Raw genomic sequence first — 25,113 nt, 5'->3', positions numbered from 1 at the left:
AACATACAAAAAATAAGAAAGATGAGTGATTCTAAAAGAAAACAACTATTTTATAGAGCAAAAAAGAGCAAAAAAATTTCTAAAGGGAACATTTATTTTGTTTATTTTTATTTTATTATTATTTTCCTTAAATGTGTCAAATATATATTTTCTCATCTAAATGTCCACTGAGCTGTGAGCCAGGGGGCGGTAATGCGCCTTAACATTGGTTGCCAACCAAGAAGAAGAAGAAGCTGTGAGCCAGGAGGGAGGGGGGATTTTCCTGTTGAAAGTTGGACATCAACTATTGAGGATGATTTTTAATGAATTTTTGAAATAGACATAATCCTATTGTATTGACTGTATTGCATTGGATACAAGTTTCCTGTAATTTCATAGGAATATTACAGTAAATCTGGATGAAACTTGGCACAGAGGTACAGTAGGTGTCCCAGAGTAAGAATCTGTTGAAAGTTGGACATCAACTATTGAGGATGATTTTTAATGAATTTTTGAAATAGACATAATCCTATTGTATTGACTGTATTGCATTGGATACAAGTTTCCTGTAATTTCATAGGAATATTACAGTAAATCTGGATGAAACTTGGCACAGAGGTACAGTAGGTGTCCCAGAGGAGGAATGTGTTGAAAGTTGGACATCAACTATTCAGGATGATTTTTTAATGAATATTTGAAATAGATGTAATTCTATTGTATTGACTGTATTGCATTGGATACAAGTTTCCTGTAATTTCTGAGGAATATTACAGTGAATCTGGATGAAACTTGGCACAGAGGTACAGTAGGTGGCCCAGAGTAAGAATGTGTTGAAAGTTGGACATCAACTATTCAGGATGATTTTTAATGAATATTTGAAATAGACGTAATTCTATTGTATTGACTGTATTGAATTTAATATAAATGTCATTTAATTTCTGAGGAATATTACAGTAAATCTGGATGAAACTTGGCACAGAGGTACAGTAGGTGTCCCAGAGGAAGAATGTGTTGAAAGTTTGACATCAACTATTCAGGATGATTTTTAATGAATTTTTGAATATGCAACCCGACTGTTCCCTTTGGGCTGTCCCAAAGCATTGTATGCGGGCGCGCGCATGTCTGAGTCCGCGCGCATGCACGTGTGACTGCGTGCGCGCGTGTACTTGTGCGCGGGTCTATGCTTTCCATCGGGAGAAAAGGCGCTGCCGTAAATGCCGTGTAAGCGCAAGAATATTGATGCGACGGAAAAGAGGCGGCTGGCTTGACCGCGGCTCACAAATGACGGCTCACTTGACCGGGAGAAGCATGCCACGCTATTTTTCCCTGATAACTTGTCGTTTGTTGCTAATATCTGCGCTCCTGTTTACCAGAGAAGCTGACGGTATTTAGTTTTTTTTCCATACTTTTTCCATACTTTGATAGGCTTGGACTAAGGGGGGATAATCTGGGAGATGTTACAACTGAAGGCTGTCCAAATCTGACAGGGAAAAAATGTGATGACTAGATGTAAGTAAGTGAGTAAAGGGAAAACACACTAGTGAACTTAAAAACCAAGGATGACGAAGTTAAACTTCAACCGAAACAGCAGTAACGCTTTTTATAAAGTAAAAAGTGAGAAGTTCAAAAACATTTATATTTTGTTCTCATTTTTTCAGCGAATGCTGATTAAATGGGACAAGTTTGTCTTCAGCTGAATAAATTCAACTGAAGGCAGTCTTGACAGATACTAGGAACCTGGAAGGTTTTAGATTAATAAGGCAAAACAAGTCAAATATGTTTTTAAAAGTAGCAGGTAGTAGCACGTGGATTCTTGCATATACTTAAATTTTCAGAGTGTGCTGCTTGTTGAGCTTTTTACGATCACCCAACAGACGGTTTAGGTTATTTTTACTTTTTTTTGTCTGAGTTTGGTAATTGTGCAGTTTTGTTTATGTCGGTCACATTTTGTGTGGTAAATGGTATTCTGAGTTTTAGTTGTATTTATTGTACAGTGGTTTGTTGTATTGTAATTATATTGTGGTTTGTGGCCTACAGCTACTAAAGCTGTTTTGCTAGTATGTTTTCTTTTATTCCTTTTGTTTGTTAGTACAAGACAAAAGAGCTGTTGGAGGCTGGTAACTTTGCAAGACTGAATACCCTGACACCCATTAACTTTGCTCTAGTGACAAATATCTCATCCTGATGCTATAGGAAGTGGCCGTACCAAAGCTTCTAGTTCTACTATATTGAACTTGGAAAAATTTGTTTTTATTGTAAGAAGCCTGGACACATTGTAGCTGAGTGTCCCGTTCTGTACAGGTCCAATTACCAAATCAGACACCATGCTCTGAGAGTTTTGGCTTAGGTTTTGAACAATTTGTCCTAGATGGACTTGTAGCTGTAATTTTGAATCTGAGTAAAGCATCTCCTCTCTTGTTTCTATCTTTCAGCTGAGGTCTGATCTTAGTGTTTCATGCTCTTTACAGCTCTACAGGTGATTGGTGGAAGTGTGACAGCGATTCAAGGAGGTACGGCCATCTTACCGTGCCATGTCACTGATATCAGTGATGACTTGACACAGATTACCTGGCAAAGGAAGACTAGACAAAATCCTCATAAAAACAATTTTATTACTATCCAACCCAGAAATGGACCACAGTTTGTCAATGGACATGATGATCGATTTAAATATATCGGGAATTTTAACAGCAAAAATGGAACTCTCCAATTATCCAATGTTACCTTGAAGGACGAAGGCAGCTACACGTGCATCTTCACCCTGTTTCCAAGTGGAAATCAGAAGATTGAGATACCTCTAAACTTGCTCGGTATACAACTAAAATGTGTTTTAAGATATTCTAGGTGTTTGTATAACCGATGTAGACAGAGTTACTTTTACTGTCATGCTTACATGTCAACTTATTTGTGTGCTGTAACTCTCCTAGTGCCTCCTTTCACAAGTGTGATGGACAATCTTCCCACTTTGGGCACAGAAGAGGTTTTATTTGCTACCTGCACGGCTGCTGGATCGAAGCCTCCTGCAGAAGTGAGGTGGCTCACTGGTGCTTTGGGAGACAAAGTGAGGACGACAACAAACTCCACCCAGTATGACAACGGTACGACTACCACAGTCAGCTCTCTGTTTGGCGTTCCTACAAGAAAGATTAACGGTCACCAGGTCCAGTGTGTCATCAGTGGTGACTCCCTGTCTACAGAAGAAACCCTGGCCTTCACCATACAGGTCTACTGTGAGTATCAGCTGTTCATGGAGTTTATTATTTTTCCTCTTTTTTTTTTTTAATCACTGTTCATTTAAGAATTATAACAGTTTAAGAAATCATTAATAAAGTACACCAACACACCCAGGATCAATCTCAGCCTGTTTTATAAAAAAACAGACATAAACGTTCTCATATTTCTGTCTTTGTTCAGGAGAAGGTTTTAGCGGGGGGGGGGTCGCATTTGCGGTTGCAATCTTATCCCTGCTTGCATGAGGCATAACCATAACTATACATGCATTCTTATTAGATATATTATTAATATAATGTATGTCACTTTTTGTCAGTTGTTCTGTAATTAGGGCCCGAGCACTGAGAGTGCGAAGGCCCTATTGTATCTGCTCTGTTTATTATTATTACTATTATTATTATTAGGGCCCGAGCACTGAGAGTGCGAAGGCCCTATTGTATCTGCTCTGTTTATTATTATTATTATTATAATTATTATTATTATTATTATTATTCATTGAAATGAATTGCCTTTTTGAGGGCTTTAACTAGAGATGGCACGATACCACTTTTTTATGTCCGATACCGATATCATAAATTTGGATATCTGCCGATACCGATATGAATCCGATATTGTGTTTTTTTAATATCTTGCTGCATTTTGTATAAGTTCATCCTCAAGTTTAAATAAACAACAACACTAAAGCTATTCTGTTATACATGTATGTAAAAAATACACTGCACCCAAAATATTTCATAGTTCAGCAACACTGATCAATCTAATAAACTTAAACCTACTCCATCCTCCCTATTCTGGTATTTTAAAGAGTACTTAGCAGAAATATTAAGCAACCTAACTAATAGGGTTGCAAACTCCCCCCCCCCCCAAAAAAAAAGGGAACCACCCCCCACCCTCCACCTCATGATGCTTAATCGATGTAATCAACTTAAATTTAATGCAGGGTGAAAAAAAATGCACAGAAATAAATTATTTTTCAAGAATAATTAAATAGATTCAACGTCTTTCTTCAACAGAATTACAGAATTCACAAATGGTACGTTCCCAAAGGAAAAAGTACTATAGCTTACTAGGTTAGATTAGACTTAACAGTTACTGTATACAGTAATGGACTTCTATACATTTTACATCAGATTAAAACTTTGAGTGTAAGATTCAGATAATTATTTATTAAAAGCTAGACATTTTAAATGAGAATAAGAAAGAAAAGTATGTCTTTGTGCTACCTTTTCCCTGTTCATGCCCTATCGGCCCCCCTGGCTAAACTTTGCTAGATCCGCCCCCTGCACAGTTACCAGCCGTCAGCTGCGTAGAAAAGGATCCTGGTGTAGAAAGTAATATTAAATAAAAAAATTCTAACAGCAGCTTATCAAGCTTAAACGTGCTGCTGTTGTTCAGCCGCTGGTTTCCTCTTTCTGGTGCAAAGTGGGCCAAAAACAAAGAAGAGAGACGGACTCGCGACAGAAAAGCTGATCAGCTGATCATTAAGCAGTTTCACGATTGAAGTAGCAGGAAGAAGAGGCAGTCGCTCCATATATCGGTTGTTAAGCTTAACGTGGGAATGCTTTACAAACATTCAGAGATGAACTTACACACTTGCTTTACTTCTCTCTGGGATAACTTACTCGGAGATGAAATGCTGGTTTGCTAGCGAGGCTCCAAATACACACAGCCGCTCTATCACGTGATGCATACTGCTCCGACGTGCTACGGTGATGAGCCGAGTTACGCCGTGTCGCAAGTTTTGTGAGGTGCTTTTTTGATATTTAATGGATCGGATTACATTTTTTATTTCTCGCCGATATCCGATCCAGTAATTTACGTCAGTATCGGACCGATACGATACGTAATATCGGATCGGTCCATCTCTAGCTTTAACATGCTCAAAAACTCGTGAAATTTGCACACGCATCAGGTCTGGTGAAAAATTTCGTATTTTAATGGTTTTACATATGAGCACTAGGAAATGGCTCTAGAGCGCCACCTATATGTTGTTAAATGCAGCCCTACAAACACATCGTTTAAGCTACATGTATGTAATCTGGCACACATGTGTACCATGCCAAGACGAACAAAAAAGTCATTGGGCCCATTGACGCAAACCCAACAGGAAGTCCGCAATTTAGAAGTGAAGGTGACATTTTGGCTCTAATTTTGCCATTTCCATGCCTCGAACTTTTGCGAACTCCTCCTTGGGATTTGGTCGTATAAGCTTCATTTTTGGTCAGTGTCAACTACACACCTGGGCCATGTTAAATTGCGGAGCTTTTGAGTTTTCGTGATACGGTGAGGCCGTGGCGCCATGGCGAAATTCGATGATTCGCCATGACAATCTTATTGCCTCTCATTCCCTCATACATTGTCCGATCTGGACCAAAGACCACACATATGATAAGGCTCCACCCCTGAACATATTTCAACTGCCATATTTGACATCAGGGACAGCGCCACCTAGTGGGAACAGGAAATGTCATGTTTTACACTTTGGGGTACAGTATAGTGATGGGTGACATCTGCAGCCTCAAATTTCTCCAGGAAAGCCTTAAGGAGTTGTTCTTGGGTTACAGTGAAAACTGTGACTTTTCACGAAAGGGTGTGACCCCAGCAGCATGGCGAACTTTGATGTCTCGCCATGAAGAAACAAATTAGTGTAACTCAATGAAATCCAGTCTGATCACTATGAGACTTTACAGGCGTGATGTCAGACCCGCCCTGAATAGATTGATATGCCCATTGTCAGGAATACGCAGAGCGCCACCTAGTGGCAACAGGAAATGTCATGCCTTTCACTTTGATATATTGAATTTCACAGGTTCATCGTGGCCACCTGAAAAGCGGTGAATATCACCATCAGTCCCTCATGATGCTTCAGTGCGAAAACTGACTTTAAACTGAACGGCACACCCTGGTGGCAACGCGGTTCACCATGAACAATGAAGTGGCTTTTGAGGGGCTTGGAAAGTTTCAAAAGTCTTGAAATTTGGTCCACACCTCCAATGTCATGAAGGCTTTCTTATTGTGTGATCATTTTTATGGAACCTTGCAAAATGGCTCCACAGCGCCCCCTACAAAATTTCAAAACATCAGCCTGTGTTTCGTCTATGAGTCTGAAACCTGGTAAGCTTATAGAAGATATCAAGATGTACAAATAAGTCTCTTGGAGCAATATCCCAAATCCAACAGGAAGTCAGCCATTTTAAAATTAATGTGTAATTTTGGCGACATTTTCCCCTCTTTTCAGGCACCGTACTTTGACGAACTCCTCCAAGGGATTTCATCAGATTGACTAGATCTCCAGTGCGTGGCATCTAAAGACCTTTGTGATGTTAAATTGCGAAGCTTTTTACGTTCAGGGAAACGGGGTGGTCATGGGGGCACGTGGAGTTTCATTCACTCGCCAAAAAGCAGTAATCTGCTGTCACTCAAAAACACAATGTCCAATCTCTCCAAAAGGTCGCAGGCATGATGAGACTCGAGCTCGGAAATGTTTGTTATGCCATTTGTCAGTAATGGTTAGAGCGCCACCTAGTGGGACGACTATAATTACTATTGAATGAGATGAAATGTTAGCTGGTGGTTAAATGCATGGATTCTATCAATGTGACATCAGATCGGACATACTGGTTTTAGGTGTTGGGCGTGGCTCGACGTGCCGGGGTGCGAGGGCCCTCATAACGCTGCTTGCAGCTTTAATTTTAGTTGCTCTCTCTGCAGACCTTCACCTCTCAGTACCAATAACCTACTGTTTCAGATATTCAGCCTGTCCTGCAGAGTTGCTGACCCGAGTTTATGTCCTACTGGTTCCAGCATGACAAAACACCATGTCACAAAGTAAAAGCTGTCTTCTCAAGCTAGATGATGAGTTCAATTAGCCTCATTCATAGGTATTATTAAACAAGCAATTTATGTGTCAAACTATAAGTAAAATTAACTGAGGCTGTTTTGAAAATGAAGTATTGTGTGCTCTTTTTCTTTAGTGATGTTCTGTTTCTGGTGGAATTCCCCAAAAGATCACAAAACCTAATATGTTGTTTTTAGTATGAGGTGATTGTACGTGAGCTGATGACACCTTTGAATGTGTTTGAGAGGATTACTCCTTGAAACTGAATGAAAACCAAGATTTGTGATTTTGCCTGATTTGACAGGGTTCAAACATGTATGAAACATTATTTCGACATCATTAGTATTTCCTTACTTTGGGGTTTATACAGTTTTTTCTTTGTTTTTTGCAGTTTCTCCTATAGAAGTGAAAATTTCAGCAATTTCAGAGGATTCATTTGAGTGTGTGACAGAAGCTAACCCAAATGCAAAATTCACCTGGATCAGGTAAAGCAGTTTTAGTAATGGTTTCATTTGAAATATTCATTTAAATGCTGAGAGAGAAAGAGAGAGGTATTTAGAGGCACATGTACACACGTTTGTAAAAACAGTTTTTGTAGTGCTGGCAGTGAATTTCGCAAAATAAACTGCAGACTATGATATCAGATGAAAGCTCAGTGTGAGTACTTTAAGCACATAATCTACGATCTGATCAGAAGGTCAGCCAGTTAAACTTAAATGCTCAGTGATTTAATCCCCTAAAAAAATCCTCCACCTCACTTTCTCTCAGAAGCATAATGTTCCTCATGTTCAGTTTGTTAAGAAAATAACATCCATAACATGGATTTAGAAAATATACAGTGGCTTGCAAAAGTATTCGGCCCCCTTGAACTTTCCCACATTTTGTCACATTACAGCCACAAACATGAATCAATTTTATTGGAATTCCACGTGAAAGACCAATACAAAGTGGTGTACACGTGAGAAGTGGAACGAAAATCATACATGATTCCAAACATTTTTTACAAATAAATAACTGCAAAGTGGGGTGTGCGTAATTATTCAGACCCCTGAGTCAATACTTTGTAGAACCACTTGTGGCTGTAGTGGGACAAAATGTGGAAAAGTTCAAGGGGGCCGAATACTTTTGCAAGCCACTGTATGCCCATGCATATGACAGAGAAAGGAGCCATTTTTCTATTAATGCAACCCTTTTACAAAGTAAAGAACTGGTGCTGTTCTCAAAAGTTTATGAGGTCATTCTTTTCTCAATGATGAGGTACCATGGAAGTTGTGTTATTTTTAGCTGACCTGGATAGCGGACTGGTGAGCTCATGTCTTTGTCCTTATGAGCAGTGTTGCCAACTTAGCGACTTTTTTTCTAAAAAGCGACTAGCGACAAATCTGGCGACTTTTGCTAGTGTTATTAGGAAGACTTAGGACCACTTTTTGATGTGAAAGCGCGTATCGCTCTTACACTCAACAAGCAGCGGGTGCTGCCGTGGGCACCTTGCCCGTGCCAAAGCGCTCACAGGTGGCGGATAGTCCTCATGCAGCAGTCGCCCCCATCTGCTGTCAGAGCAGATGTTCACCCCTACCCACATAGCAGACAGGCCTGGCCCGGATCTGGTGTCAAGCCGGAACTACTGGCTGACTTCTAGCATGGTAAGTGGTATGTCATCCAGATATGGGCCAGGCCTGGCGTAGATGGCACTGTTTGTGTGATGGCATGCCGAATCTGGCCCGATTGTGGTTTGGTTTATGTGGCCCAGGCTCATAGAAAAAAGGTCTTCCCCTGATCCGGCATCAAGCTGGCACTTCTGACTGACTGGTGTCATGGCAGGGTGTATGTCAACCAGATGTGGGCTAAGTCTGGCGATGATGGCACTATTTATGTTCCCTTTTTCGTATTTTAGTTAGAAGATCCAAATGCCATTTTGCAATACTAAACTGCTATGGTGGCCAACGTTTCACATGCAGGTTTGACAGGTTTGTGAGTGTACACTTTATTTAAAACCTAGTGAGGGTTTACTCATGTTTACCACCAGTTGGCTGTAGCTCAGGAGGTAGAACAGGGCACCTACTGATCTGAAGGTTAGTGGTTTGATATCTGGCTCTTCTAGTCTGCATGTCAGAAGTATGAATGTAGTTAGCAAGCACTCAGTTTAGAGAAATTGTGTGATTAGGTAAATGTGGCATGTTTTTTATATATATATATATATAAAAAAAAAAAAACACCCAGCACGCCCCTGCGGGCGGTTTATCCTTCAAGCTCGGGTCCTCTACCAGAGTCCTGGGAGCTTGAGGGTCCTGCGCAGTATCTTAGCTGTTCCCAGGACTGCGCTCTTCTGGACAGAGATCTCCGATGTTGTTCCCGGGATCTGCTGGAGCCACTCGCCTAGCTTGGGAGTCACCGCACCTAGTGCTCCGATTACCACGGGGACCACCGTTACCTTCACCCTCCACATCCTCTCGAGCTCTTCTCTGAGCCCTTGGTATTTCTCCAGCTTCTCGTGTTCCTTCTTCCTGATATTGCTGTCATTCGGAACCGCTACATCGATCACTACAGCCGTCTTCTTCTGTTTGTCTACCACCACTATGTCCGGTTGGTTAGCCACCACCATTTTGTCCGTCTGCATCTGGAAGTCCCACAGGATCTTAGCTCGGTCATTCTCCATCACCCTTGGGGGCATCTCCCATTTTGACCTCGGGACTTCCAGGTCCCGAGGGGGTTACATGAATAGGATGAGGGACCTATGGAGAAAAAAAAAAAACACCCAGCACGCCCCTGCGGGCGGTTTATCCTTCAAGCTCGGGTCCTCTACCAGAGGCCTGGGAGCTTGAGGGTCCTGCGCAGTATCTTAGCTGTTCCCAGGACTGCGCTCTTCTGGACAGAGATCTCCGATGTTGTTCCCGGGATCTGCTGGAGCCACTCGCCTAGCTTGGGAGTCACCGCACCTAGTGCTCCGATTACCACGGGGACCACAGTTACCTTCACCCTCCACATCCTCTCGAGCTCTTCTCTGAGCCCTTGGTATTTCTCCAGCTTCTCGTGTTCCTTCTTCCTGATATTGCTGTCATTCGGAACCGCTACATCGATCACTACAGCCGTCTTCTTCTGTTTGTCTACCACCACTATGTCCGGTTGGTTAGCCACCACCATTTTGTCCGTCTGCATCTGGAAGTCCCACAGGATCTTAGCTCGGTCATTCTCCATCACCCTTGGGGGCATCTCCCATTTTGACCTTGGGACTTCCAGGTTATACTCGGCACAGATGTTCCTGTACACTATGCCGGCCACTTGGTTATGGCGTTCCATGTATGCCTTGCCTGCTAGCATCTTGCACCCTGCTGTTATGTGCTGGATTGTCTCTGGGGCATCTTTACACAGCCTGCACCTGGGGTCTTGCCTGGTGTGATAGACCCCAGCCTCTATGGATCTTGTACTCAGAGCTTGTTCTTGTGCTGCCATGATTAGTGCCTCTGTGCTGTCTTTCAGTCCAGCTTTGTCCAGCCACTGGTAGGATTTCTGGATATCAGCCACCTCCTCTATCTGCCGGTGGTACATACCGTGCAGGGGCCTGTCCTTCCATGATGGTTCCTCGCCTTCCTCCTCTTTCTTGGGTTTCTGCTGCCTGAGGTATTCACTGAGCACACTGTCAGTTGGGGCCATCTTCGTGATGTATTCGTGGATGTTTCTTGTCTCATCCTGGACTGTGGTGCTGACACTCACCAGTCCTCGGCCCCCTTCCTTCCGCTTAGCGTACAACCTCAGGGTGCTAGACTTGGGGTGAAACCCTCCATGCATGGTAAGGAGCTTTCTTGTCTTGATGTCAGTGGCTTCTATCTCCTCCTTTGGCCAGCCTATTACCCCAGCAGGGTACCTGATCACGGGCAGGGCGTAGGTGTTGATGGCCCGGATCTTGTTCTTACCATTCAGCTGACTCCTCAGGAGATATATATATATATATATATATATATATATATATATATATATATATATATGTATAAAACATGCCACATTTACCTAATCATAGCACCTACACATAGCACTTTGAGTTGAGCTATATAGGAATCAGTCAATTCACTGTCTGAACAGAGTTTCGTCATGTTACCTTTATGTTCCAGCACATGTTGTTATTACGTGGCTTGATTAAGGTACACATTAGGCTGACATCTGGGGCCAGAGCTGAAACTGTTCTGGGCCAGCATGGGGCCCAGCAGTGTGTCTGCAACTGGCCTTGTGCTGGCCCATGTGTGAGCTTTGCGGTATGTGGGCCATGTGTAAGCACTTTGTGTGGGCCAGATCCGGACCTTTACAATTTTGCTATGTGGGTACGTGTCCAAACTGCAAATGAATCGCTAATGAGCGAAGCCGCTGCTCCTGCCCTGACTGTAATGCAGTCAGTTCTTCTTTTACTCTTACTTTTTGGGGATCACAAGGTTTAAAGCTGCTTAAAAACACACACACACACTTTTTGTGTGTCTATATGTGTGTGTAACGCCGCCAGAGTGTCTGTTTTTGGGTCACTTTTGTCGGTGTTCTGGGAATACATCCTACCTGACAAACCATCCTACCCGCTGTTTCTACGCATGCGCACAACACAAAATTAAGTGGCAAAACGTCCTACCTTTGTGAATATGAGCTACAAACATACTCTGATGGGTAAAATTAAGAGCCAAACTGTCCTACCTTTGTGAATGTGACCTACAAGAATACTTTAACAACTAAAATTAAGTGGAAAATCGTCCTACCTTTGTTAATATGAGCTAGAAGCATACCTTAACAGCTAAAATTAAGTGGCAAACCGTTCTGGCTTTATGAATATGAGCTACAAGCATACTCTGACGGGCAAAGTTAAGTGGCAAACCATCATACCTATTTTAATTTGTGCTGGAATTACTCTGTGACAGCAGCAATCTGCATAAACTACTTACGGTAGGACGTTTTGCCAAAGTAGGATGGTTTGTCAGAACACCGGTACCATGCCTGGATAAAGGAGGAGGGTTGGAATTATGACATTAAAAAAAACAATAATTGCTAAAAGAATTTAACTTGTACTTCTAGATATATTCTAAATGCATTTAGGTTGTTTTTTACTCACTTTATATCTCTTCCACGATTCTATTTCTCTCTCCTACAACGTAGGTTACAATTACATAAGCATGACCAGTTATGCAAATTAGGCGATGACATCATTTAGCGACTTCTAGCGAATTTTAGGACAACCAATAACAATTTTCCTTGCTGAGGAGTTGGGAACACTGGTTATGAAGTGCAGAGCAGTAAGTTTTAACACATTTATTTACTTTAAGGAAGCAAAAGCTTACACAGGGAAAGTGCTTGCCAGACTTTTTTTAATACACTTCTTTCCAACCATTTCTTTCAGAAGAACAATTCAGTGTTGCAAAACTTTATTTCATTTTTCTATTACATTGTAAGGCATCTTTCTCATGTCTTTCCCACCACAGCTCACAACAATCTACTCCTTCTGGTCATATTTTAGTGAAATATGCACGAGAATCATAATGAGCTCATCCGAATTATGCTTAAGGTCATATTTTTTGTTTTATGGGCACTTTTCCAGGTTTACAAGAATCGCTACTCCTCCTGGAGTATTGTTCAGACTAGTGAAATTCCATGACTGTTTGAGAGCCTCCTTGACTTTTCAGTGGATTTGAATTCTCATTAGTTTGTGCAATGAAGCCAACCAATCCCGACCTAACTTATCACTTTGTTTCGCTACAACATTACATTTATCTGTGTACAGCGATGGATGATGGATAGATGCTCTGGTTAAGTAGACGGTATATTAAGTGATGGTTTGTTCTTCATATAACAATGAATAAAACAGAAATGTTCAAGGTATTTATTTAGACTGTTACGTTAATGCATTTGCATTTTAGCAGTTACTGTGAGCAGCTTCAAATTTTAAGGTGCTGCCTCTGGTAAATACCGACATTTCCTTGTTTTCATACACACACACGCACACATATATATATGTATATATAAGCAACTGCTTTTATGCGTTGCCAATAGCAACAACAACAGTAAAACCATCGCGTGGCTCCGACGTTCGCTTGTTTATTTTCCACATAAACCTTTCATAATAAAGCTGAAGATCCTGTTGAGATTTTTCAGGGTAAACTGAATCACGTGAAAGAGTATGCAGAGTGTTTACGGATGAGAAGCTAAAAGGAGTCATCAGGTGCTAAAACATAAACCGTAGACTCAAAAGTTAGAACAGGCTTTTCGCTGCAGCACGCCATGTAATAAATACTCACATAGTTTCATGCATGGGTCAAAACACTCGACTCCAGGTACACACTGCCCAGCTGAAAACACTTCAGAGATTCACAGAATTTACAGAAAATGTAAACATTTTTGTGATATATATATATCGTTGTCGGGAAGATAAATGTCTTATATCAGGAAATGAGATTTTGGCCATATAGCACAGCTCTAATACACACACACTGGTGTGGAAAAGTGTTTGCCCCCTTCATGATTTCCTAGTGTTTTTCATTTTTGAAAATTTAAAAAAAGAAAACAAAAGAACAGGCAGTTACCTGAACCTGCAGCTATTGTGCATACATACTTCTACTTCAATGGTGTTATCCCAGAAACTGAAGAGCAACTGGAGGGGAACCCAAGGAGATGATTCATTGATAGCGACTTCACCTTTTGACATTAACGCCATTCATACCAGTATTTTAGGTACTGTTTTTTTTGGCAAGCTCTTGCAGATACTATCAAGATTCGGCTATCGAGATTTTGTTTTTCTGATCTTTTAGTCAATAGCCAGAGAAAAGATAAAAGACTTTTAGTTGTAACTGATCCACCTTTATTTGTATAAACAGGGATTAAATTTGAGAGACCATCAATTGTGCTGCTTTTCCATAAATTGCCTATGTGGCCTCACTTTCATCTGTAATTGATATCGTTGTATAAACTATATAAACCCTGTTTATTTGTGTATAGTACATATGTAATGTGGTTGATAATGTAACTTTTAGATGGTTTAACTCTGAACTATAACTGAAGTTATAGGGTATGGAACACCACGACTGCCATAATGAATTAATTAAATACACCATTAAAAAAATAATTAAATGTGGCAATAATTAATTAAAATCAGAAATAATTAATTACATAAATATTTACGACACATGTAATTAATTAATTATTGACACATTTAATTAATTATTGACATATTTAATTAATTAATGACACATTTAATTAATTATTGACAGTTTTAATTAATTATTTAATGGTTTATTTATTTAATTCATTTTGGCACTTTTGTCCCCTTCATCTCTCTCCTTGAAATAATTTTATCTGTCAGCCTCACCCATCAAACTAAGTGGGCGGGGTTAACGCTGCCCATGCTTCTCTAACATTTGATTGGTTGCCTTGCAAAGTAAGTCAAGACAGGTCGATCCTAGATAATCGATTGCTTGTGTGGACTTGGGGCAGCCAGGTATCCCAGAATGAATTCTAAATCACAGGCAGCAATGGTGGTGGTTTTAAAATACCCCGTTTTTCTGTCACCAACTACACTTTTAACAGTGTTTTAGCCGCGAATGTAGTGGCGTAATCTTCACATGTCTGGTCAGGTTGTCAACATAGAACATGTTTGCAAAAGTCCTCAGATGTATTCAGAGATATCACTAGCTCTGCTAACAGTCAGCTGACAGAGTGTACCGAGCTCACAGCCCCGGTGTTCCAGCTTAACTGTTTTTTTTGGGGGGGGGGTTTACATTAACCGGTTTGTTTACATATTCCACTCTCCGTGTTCCACATGTTGCATTCGCAGATTCTCATTTTCGCTGAACGATCGTCTCTTTCCGCCTGGTCTTGTGTCTCTGTGCTTCTGTAACATAAAGAACGAGCTGACATTTTTCTCACGACACCAGCGATCAGCTCAACAGGCCCTCAGTTTACCTGCATGCATCCTCCTCCTCATCTGTCAGCTGTTTAACACCTGCTGCTAATTCAAAAAACACGCCCACGTTACCTGGTGATAGTCACAGTTTAACTGGGCAGCCGGTGCTCGATATAACGCAATGTCGGCGCATTTTTCTGCACAAGATAAGTAAAAAAATTTTTTTTCCCTAGCGCAGAGCTGCTGGAGCTTGTTTCCCAACAGAGCACTTTATAGGCGAACCAGCTGTATCAGCAGCTGATGTCCAATCACCGGCACACAGCTTTGAAACCTCACCTGAGGTTTAGCTCTCAGTGGTTAAACGCTGGACTTAATTCACTCAGGTTCTGTCTGTCGGGTCACGTTTACTTCGCTGTTTTATTTACAACTGAGCAAATCGGTTTGGCTGAGGTTAAAGTTACGTTTCATAACTGCATAGTTTTACTGAAGTTTAATGGTTCATTGGCACATGTGTTAGACTGAACCCTTCGCTTTTCTTTATCTGGTGTGTTTTGGATTTAACAGTGAATTTTGAGATTAAACTGACTTTTAAAATGTTTTTATACAAAGAGGAAAGAGAAGGCGCATTTCCACCGAGAGGAGCAGAGTTTGCAACAGCATGTTCATCATGAAGACTACAACCTGGACAGAAATATTACATCATCTGTTTTTTAATAGTTATTCAACTGTATTCTAAGCACCAGCTGTCTGTTAGAATTTTTAGAGTTTACTTAACTAAAAATAAATGAGGTTAACATATAATTTGTGTGATTTTTTTGCTTTTTTTCTTTTTTTTTTTGCTTTTTCGGTCATGTTATGTTTAACTGTCAAAGGCTTGTTACAAACTATGAAACACATTGTGCAGACTTCTGGATGTTAGAAGAAAACTAATACTGCTCATGAATGAGACTAAAGGCAGGAAGGTGTCCTTTAAAAATAAACATGTTAATAGGACCTCCCTATTTATATCATAGTTTATGATATAGCAGGTGTATTTCAGTAATAGCCTGCTTATTTCAGTGTAGTGGTGTACAGTCACACAGCTCACGTGGGCGTTATCTGTGATACTCCTTAACTATAATTTATCCAAGTTAACTTCAGTTAACCATTCAAACAGTTCTTTTGCAATGACAAACATAAACACTCATGTCGCAGGTAGGTTTCCGCAGTGCCAGCTGTTTACATTACAGCTGCTTATGCAGTAACCATGGTAACCACGGACTCTGAGCGGCTGGATCGACGGAGGTCAGACAACAATTTTACATATATGACCTTAAAACAGGACACAGCCATTATCCGTCCTGGCCTCATATCAAATGTGAATGCAGACTGAGTCTATGTTTGACGTTTGCTTTATATCTAATCTTCCTCTCAAACATTTAAACAGCAGCGAGTCTGCAGCTGAGGGAATACAAACTCAAATTGTCGGAACAGGTTTGATCGTTTCTTGCGTGTATTAATTTGGTGATTTATTAAATGTATAACTGTTATTCTATGCTGCTGCTGAGTCTCTTACGCTGATGAAAATGCAGAAAACACAGATCACGAACACCTGTTCAACCAATCACTTTCATTCCACTTTGATCTGTGACAAACTGACGGTTCATCTCTGTTACAGTGTTGCGTTAGACTGCTATATTTTTTTGTTCTTTATGCTGTAGATTTTCACATCTCTGGAATAGTTGGCAGTAATAAGGATGATTTAAATCATATTGATATGACCCGTGACATATTCGTAGATGACCGTTAGATTAGTCAGCTGGGAAACTCTGGGTTAACTCAGAGAGCTGAAGATATCATGGAGATGCTGACCTCGCGCTGTGGTGTACAGGGCCGTTTACCCTCATGATTAATATTCATAATAAAAATATTAGCCGAACATCATGAAGTCTGTATGTGTTTCATAGTGTCGAACAACCTTTGTACAGTTAAAGCCAGCAGTTACTACATGACGGAAACACCAACGTTATCTCTTTTATGCGTTTATACGCAGGTCACGCTGATTACTGAACAAAAACCCAAAGATCAGCTGTTAATCGAATTTATTTGCTCTCTCTCCTCCTTAAACATGTTTTTTAATGTTAGTTGTAAAAGAAGTCAGTGTCAGCGGGGGTTATTACAGCTGTGTAACAGCTCGATTGCTTGGGAGGCGAGCGGGTCTATCTCACGCTTTGCCGTGAGACTGGGCTGGGCAGACATCTCCGAAATCATCGAAGCACTTTTGCAAAGAGGCTATATCTTGACAAACCGAACAGACATATGAAGATTAAACCACTACATTCTCGGCTAAAAAAGTATTAAAACGGTATTTGGTGACACACAAACAGGGTTTTTCAAAGTTCAGTTCTGTTAGTTTCCACATGCCGGTTGTTGTGTCGTAAATATTTATGTAATTAATTATTTCCGATTTTAATTAATTATTGCCACATTTAATTAATTATTTAATGGTGTATTTAATTAATTCATTATGGCAGCCCTGGCGTTCCATAATAGGGAGGTCACTTCAGGTTAATAATGTAAAACACTGGTGTCTCTGCTAATGCCATTGTCTTGACTGCTAGAGCATGTACATGATGACTCTGATTAGATGTCAGATTTTCCATGTGTGTATGGGAATACAGAGATGCTGCCCATGTATCCGATGAAAATTAGATGGACTTAGATATTGCCATTTAATACATATACCAACAGTGAGTCAGTATTGTCGTGGAATTTTGTAAATAAAGTCTGCAACACGGAAAGAGCTATGGTCAAGCTATTCATTTCTGCGCAGGAGAGCCAACACACACATCAAACATCACAGTTCACAGTCATCAAATTCAAATTTTATTGCCATTGTTTTGTCATGTCAGCTCTGCCCTTCGGATGCCTCAGCTCCTCTATTATGCCCCTCCACAACTCTCTGTACTTTAGGTTCCACGGCCTGTGGCTGGGCAGAGAGCAACTCCCACTATCTTTTCTCAGGAAGCTCCTGGCGCTGGCTCTGAGTTTCATCCTTCTGAGCAAAACAGTTAGCAGATAATATAATGAAACATCATTACGCCTAGCTAAGCAGTTTTCCTTACAACGTCATACTGACACACACAGAGTTCACCTAAGCATGCAAATGTTATATCAAATCCTACAGTGAGATTCTAAACACAGAAATCTAAATGTGAGGCTAAACTAGAATTTTCCATAACAGTATGTAGGAGCTCTATTTGGTTGTTGTTACAATGTACAGACAATTACATTAGCCTTTTACTGTTTTTAGTTATTGCTTCCAAATAGTTAAAAGGTTTTTGTGTTTAGTTAGATCTGTATAAGCTTTAGGATTCAAACCCAGGGCCTTCTTGGTGTTGGGCAACAAAGCTAACAAGACTGCGACCGTGTTGCCTTGCTAAAAGTTTTCAACGACTTGAGTGTAAAATTCACAAAGTTGCCTGATTTAAAATATATATATATTTCTTATTCAACAGATGATTATCTCATGTTAAGGTTGGGTGTAGAATTCTTCATTGAATTAATAGCAGCAAAGCAACCCCAGACCATTTAATTTGTTCATGATATGAGGATCCATGAGGTAGTTTAGACATGGTTCCTGGATCAGGCTCACGGTGAAAAACTCAATGGAAGGTTGTGGAAAGAAACCAACTGGTGGAAGAGTATTGGTTCCAGTGACAAAGGCCAGTATTGTTCCCGGCTCCCGTGTTTCCTCTTGTAGTAATGGAAAAGCTATACGGTCAAAAATGGCAATAAAAACAAAACATAAACACAGCACAATGCACTGCATTATAAATTGAACACAGAATGCTTAAAGCATTACATTTACCTTCTGTATCTGTTAGGTAGGCTCTCCAAAAGTAATGACAACTGCTTCAGCATGTCCTTTATTGCTACTAGATATAGAAAGGCAGATGGTAAAGAGGCTCTCATGAAGGTCAGCTGTGAGCATTGAAGATCCATTTGTCTTCTTGGCTTTTCAGCCAATCACAGCAGTACAGACACCCTGCCTTCCATTTCCACTATACTTTAATACACATACGTTATTCTTTTGCATACATATATTTCCCTCAGATATGCTTTCTTCAGACATTCTCTTCTTACCTACATATATTATTTGCAAGATCAAATGCATATCGCATGCATGTGCATGATAGCAAAATGTACGAGTGCTTGAATACATGTATGTTAGAGTGACAGTATATGCATGTGAAAGAAGAATGTATGTGTTTGAGAGTGAAAGAATACATTTTGGCTTATGGCCCTTCATACGTTTGAATGTTTTGAAAGAGCTGGAAAGTATTTGCCTTTGCAGTAGTGTTGTTGGAAACTCTGCTGCCAGATAGTCTCATGTAATTGGTCTCAAATCAAAACCAATAGGTGATGTGTCGGTCAATATATGGATGAAACTTTCCAAAAAATAGCAACTAAATAAATAATTTTATCAGGTGGTTCTGAACTATAGAAATGCCTGGTCTGCAGGGAATTCTGTTTTCATGATGTATGATGTTCATACTGAAAGTTGGGATATTTTTAAATGTAATTGTTGGTAAGAAATGCACTATGTTCATAAAACAAAAGTGGAATTACAAATAACATGATTTTTTTTCACATACTCATAAATTTTTTTCACATTAAACTGTACCACTCAGCGATCTTTGGCTTCTCTATCTGTAATTCACTGATGATCCAATAAATCTGTGGAATCCCTGGCCAATGCAGTGCTTTAAATATTTTTAAGTTATATTTTTTAATCTTAAGTGGCTATATTTTTTCAATACTTGAGAGAGCAAGCTCTTTCTGCTAGTGTTAATCATGTGAGATAAATGAAAATCAGATGTGGTGAAACTGAATCTTTTGTTGTCTAATATCTGAAATTGATGCTGTTTAGCTACATTATATTGAATGCTCCAATCAATGCTCCCAAATCACTGAATCATCAATCATTGCAGACAAACGTGTAGACTGATGCACTTTGAACAGAGTAAGCAGGGCTCTGCTGATATGCACAAAATACAGTGGCATAGAACCTTACTCACACAAGATTTTCTTCAAAAAAGCAGAAATTAAGATGAAAAGTGCCATTTACTCTTATATTTGGGTTCAAGTGAAATAGTACAAAATCTTAGTGTGAGCAAGGAAAGATCTATAACAAGAGCTTATAACTGAAATGTATTTGACTTTTGGTGCAACAGTTTTCTGCTCTCCCTGTACATTTCATGTTGAGTCTCATTCATGTTTTTCTAGATCTGGCCAGTATTTGCTGGAGTCTGCTGTCAAAGTAGAGGGTGCAAACCTACAACTGCTCAGCCTGACGTCTGATCTAAATGGACTCTATCAGTGTGAAGCATCTAACGCATATGGAAGTAAACACGGTCAACTCTATATGCATGTGACATCAGGTGAGGTCAGCTTGGACTTAGCTGTGCAGTTCGTCCAAATCTATCTTTTGTTTCTGTTTTTTAGATCTGAGCTTTTGTGGATGTTGTGTCATGTTGCGTGCTAATGAATGGTTGTCTGATGCTTCATCCAGTGCAACACATGTTATTAAAGTCAGCCTCACTGACAGAATGTCAAAGCGTGTCCTAGCTTGTGAAAGCTTTTTTTCAGGGTCATATCAAGTTCATCTAATTTATTTTTGTACGTTAAAACTTGTCAGTACAAGGAAGTTTTGAATGTGAAATATAAAACTAAATGTTAAGGAAGTGAGAAAGAACAATGTATAATTTCATCCCCATTATATTGTTTCTTCTTGTGTCCCTGCAGGAACATGCCGTGTTGCCTGGGCATTATTTCTTGTTTTGCTTTCCCTGAATGTTGGGGCTGCAGCATGGTACTTTTATAAATCTGGACGTTTTCAAAGGTACTTTGAACAATAACTCTGCACTTAATATGTGGTATAATATGTAGTCATTCTGATATAACAGTATATGGACATAATGGACAACTGGGTCTAGTAATCTTTGGTAAGTAGAAAGGGTTAAAAAATCAAATGCAGGTATAGTCCAGACTCAGGTTTAATTCAAGGGGCTGGAAAACAATATTAATGCCTTTCTTTCTTTCTTTTTTCTTTTTTCTTTTCTTTTTTTACACAATTCAAAATCAACCACATCAGTTTTGACGGTCTCAAATTGGACAATTTCCTCAAAAGCTTTTACAGAAGAGTGTGGACTAACCTAGAAATGAAACAAATAGGGCCTGGGAGATCCTACTAGGGGGAAAAAGCCCCCCGACAGTATAGCCCCCTGGGATCTCTGGGACACACAAACCCCTCCCCAACGATAAGGTAGCTATTCACGGAGGGGTCTTTCATTTTAAGCTCTACCATTAACAGAGTTTAAACCCTTTTTAGGGGGCTTATCATGACTTTAAATTGCACAGACATAAGCGCTGGATGTTTCAACAGTAAGACTTTAGTCAAGAATCAATAAGACTAATGCTGCTCACACAGACGCTGGAAAAATCAGAGTGGTGAGCAGTATTATTTTTCTAGTGACTGTGTTGACTAATGCTACTTTAATTGCTTTATGTCTTGGTGGCGCTATTGTAGTTAAGAGGTATAAACAATGTTGTGCATGTTTCTCCTCGTATCTGCTTTACTGCAAATTGTTCTTTAACTTACTTTGGAATCTTCTAATAAACATAGTTGAGGCATTGCTTAGTTTAATACCTAAAGGGTCGACCCTGAAACTGGTGCATTAACTTGACATTTGCAGATGTTCATTCTGAATTATTCTTAAGACACCACAATAGGCTGTAACTAAGCTGCTATTGAAAGACAGATTGCAACATATTTCCAGCTGTTTGCAGCATTATCAAGGGCCGAATACTTCTTAAAGCAACAGATTTCATTATTCGTTCTATTAAAAAAAGTATGTTGCAATACCAGAGGTAATTTATTAGTTGATGATCTGTATAAATGACATTATTATTGGGAGTTGAGTCTCTCTAAAAGCTTCATCCTGAAATTGCCTCTGTTTTAGTTTTACATTAATTTAATGTAAAACTCTATTATCTGAGGTATATTTATAGTTTTAGTATACAAAAGGCATTTTATTAAATATGTTTTTCTTGAAGAAAGAACTTCAAGCAGCTGAGAAGTTAAAATAATAATTTTTCCATTACTATTCTCTAGGATATTATACGTTTATAATTATAATAGTTTTATAATATTAAAGGTTGTTTTTAACATTGGCAGATAAACTGAAAGTCTTTTCATGTTCAGTTGAAATTAAATGCAGTTTTAAATGGATCTTCTGCCCCGGCTTCCTCTAACAGCTGTGGGAGCAAATAATGGACAACATCTGGACCGATACCTCCACCAACGTGTCATTCCACAGTCAACTGGTAAACAAACAGATGAATAGATGGAAGTACTTGGTAATCTTTCCTACCCCCGAATCCCTTTTATTTTGTGATTCAGGTTTATAAATGTTTTTGTCTTACTTTAAAATTGCAGTAATTGCATAAATACACGCAAAACATTGGTAAATGACTCCCACTCTCCTTGCATGTCACTGCCACAGCATTTTGGATGTGGCTTTTACTGACTGTTCCTGTTGTCATGAACAACTTAAACAGTGTTTGGGATCCATACTGTTTCCACCAACAGTTTGAAGTGCTTTCATCTGCAGTTAACTGTTGATAGCAGTTGTATTAATGTGGTTACAGCTGTTGTTGTTTTTCCCCATCTGCTTATTATTATTCATGAAGGGTAACAATGTTAATTGCACATTTTTATGTTTAAAATGTACAGTACCAGCACAAGTTTAGACACATAGCCCGTTCATATTAAACAACAGATGTATCAGCAGTACACCAGAAAAGCCCATGCAGACAGTGGGTTCAAAACAGCTTTCAGACAGTACAAACACTCACACCAGACAACTCCTTGAATGCAGTAATCTGTCTGTCTGATGTATAATTACTACTGAGCAGCCAAAGCTGAAGGTGCAAACACTTGCTCTGTAATTTCAACCAGTAACATTAGTATATAATTTTCTAACTATGCAGCTCTGCCTTTGTCCTTTTTATTAAAAAAAAGGAATCTCAATTACTTATCTGGGATGTTTTTTTCACTGCAAGTTCTGCTGCTAAATGACTTGTCCCTTTTTTCCAATGTACTCTCAACTTTCCATTTCGACAGCAGGCAGCTTTAGTTACACTGTGACTCATTTTGGAATCTGTTAGATAGCATTGGCCTTATCACAACTCCTGACACAACAACAGAAGAGGATAAATTGTTTCCCTTATTTCATGTTGTTTTCACAGACCTGCTGATTTCCTAGTTGAACTTTTGCACATTAGGTATGAACTTTTACTGCAGTGAATGATAGAGATACCAAATTTATTTTCTGAGGATAAATTAAATAACTAAAGCATGGTCTTTGGTCTGTATTGTGTGAGTACAAGAAAATAATTATTATAATATGATGTGTTAAATTTGTTTAGATCAGAGGAATAAGGAAGGATTTGTCTGTGTTTCAGTTTGGCTTAGCTGTAGGCCTGAGAGTGTGTAGGGAAAGGAATTTATGGACACTGGGGGGTCTGCTCTCATGAAAGGAGACAGGAAGTTACAGTTGGGGGTTGCTGATGCTGATGCTTGTACCTTTAATAAAAACTCATAATTGTTATAACTTAGAAGTAGGTTTGCAGGAGACTCTCCACCTTATCTGTAAATGTAAGACAACAAGAGGCCAATGGCCCAGTGGATGCAGAGTGGGAGTCTCAGTGTTTGTAATATGTTAACTGTGTTTTGTATGTTGTCTAAAGGAATTTGGTGTAGCTTGGGTGAGGAGATTACTTTTATGACCGGCAGGAAGTCACGTACACAGAAACACACACACAGTGCTTTGACTGTTACGATGCACCCACACCTACATGCCAACTCACTCATGTGCACTCACACATACACACAGGTACGCGCATACAGTCACTCACGTGCACTCACATAGACATACGGGTATGCGCACACACAGGCACTCACGTGCTCGTGCATACACACACAGACACAGAGTTTGCAGCACACCATGGGGGCTTTATGATGGGGTCACTTCTATAAAGCTGGCTGTAACAAACAAAGGAGTGGAGATTTGCAGAGGGACACCGGCCTTGCACGCCTCCCCTTCTAGAAGATGCATGCTTAAATGAAGATGAATAAAGATGAATAAAGGTTTTGTGAAATGACTTATGAGTCCGGTGCCATTGATGCCCGAGGAATAAAAAGAACCGGGGTGAAACTGATTTTGTAACAATTGTAAATTGATTTCTTTTTTTTATTTGTCTTAAGAGTTAAATAAACCTGCATAAATACATGTTTTTAAAATGTTTTTCTTATTCTTTTTTCTTCTTTTTTGCAACAATAAGGTGATTTCCAAAGACCTGTTGGCTGAAAACTTGACGTATTTCATCATGGTGTGCAGTACAATTAGGTCCATATATATCTGGACAGAGGCAATGTTTTTTTTAATTTTTTAATTTTGGTTCTGTACATTAATACATAATGAATCTTAAATAAAACACCTCAGATGCATTAAATTGCTGACTTTCAGTTTTAATTCAGTGGGTTGAACAGAAAGATTGCATAAAAATGTGAGGAACTAAAGCATTTTATTCCTTCATTTCAGGGGCTCAAAAGTAATTGGACAAATTAAATAACTGAAAATGAAATGTTCATTACTAATACTTGGTTGAAAACCCTTTGCTGGCAATGACAGCTTGAATTCTTGAACTCATGGACATCACAACCTGGGTTTCCAACGTTTTAATGCCCTGCCAGGCCTTTACTGCAGCAGCTTTCAGGTGCTGTTTGTTTGTGGGCCTTTCTGTCCGAAGTTCTTTCTTCAACAAGGGAAGTGAATGCTCAGTGCGGTTAAGATCAAGTGACTGTCAGTCACTTCACTGTGGACTGGTTGCGCATTGGACAAATTGGTAATTAGTAGCCACCTCTTGAGGTGCGGGTGTGCCCTGAGGTGGCGTATCAGCTGCTGAATGGACCTGTTAAAGAACTGGCTGAGCATCCAAACAGGAAGAGAGGCTCAGACTCCAGGAAGAAGGAGCATGTAGAAGCCAGGATCGAAGGGAAAGGACCTGGCTTGTGCGAAGACAGACTGATCGGTGCAACACAGTGCCGCATTAGTAGGTTATTAGCAAGAGTATAGAACTTGACTGCATGCTGAAG

General features: G+C 39.7%; 1 protein-coding gene across 5 annotated transcripts; it reads left to right on the top strand.

Moving 5' to 3' along the window:
- Positions 1 to 1,092: 1,092 nt before the first annotated feature.
- Positions 1,093 to 23,478, top strand: LOC102079979 (nectin-4). Of its 5 annotated transcripts, none has more exons than XM_025903997.1 (7): positions 1,093 to 1,363; positions 2,448 to 2,489; positions 2,907 to 3,209; positions 7,440 to 7,533; positions 20,181 to 20,335; positions 20,700 to 20,796; positions 22,212 to 23,478. In XM_025903997.1, exons 1-7 carry the CDS (start codon positions 1,219 to 1,221, stop codon positions 22,225 to 22,227), a joined length of 852 nt encoding a protein of 283 aa, XP_025759782.1. In that variant the 5' UTR covers positions 1,093 to 1,218; the 3' UTR covers positions 22,228 to 23,478. The 5 variants fall into 5 exon arrangements, 4 of the variants coding, with proteins under 4 accessions (XP_025759782.1, XP_025759781.1, XP_019208187.1 ...); XM_025903996.1 differs by having other exon boundaries at positions 1,112 to 1,363; positions 2,448 to 2,789; positions 22,159 to 23,478; XM_019352642.2 differs by having other exon boundaries at positions 1,115 to 1,363; positions 2,448 to 2,789.
- The last annotated feature ends 1,635 nt before the right edge of the window (positions 23,479 to 25,113 follow it).

The sequence above is a fragment of the Oreochromis niloticus genome, linkage group LG16 (genome assembly GCF_001858045.2).
Source record: "Oreochromis niloticus isolate F11D_XX linkage group LG16, O_niloticus_UMD_NMBU, whole genome shotgun sequence".
Taxonomy (NCBI): domain Eukaryota; kingdom Metazoa; phylum Chordata; class Actinopteri; order Cichliformes; family Cichlidae; genus Oreochromis; species Oreochromis niloticus.
Note: the sequence above shows the minus strand (reverse complement) of the source record. Positions and strands in the feature narration are given on the sequence as shown.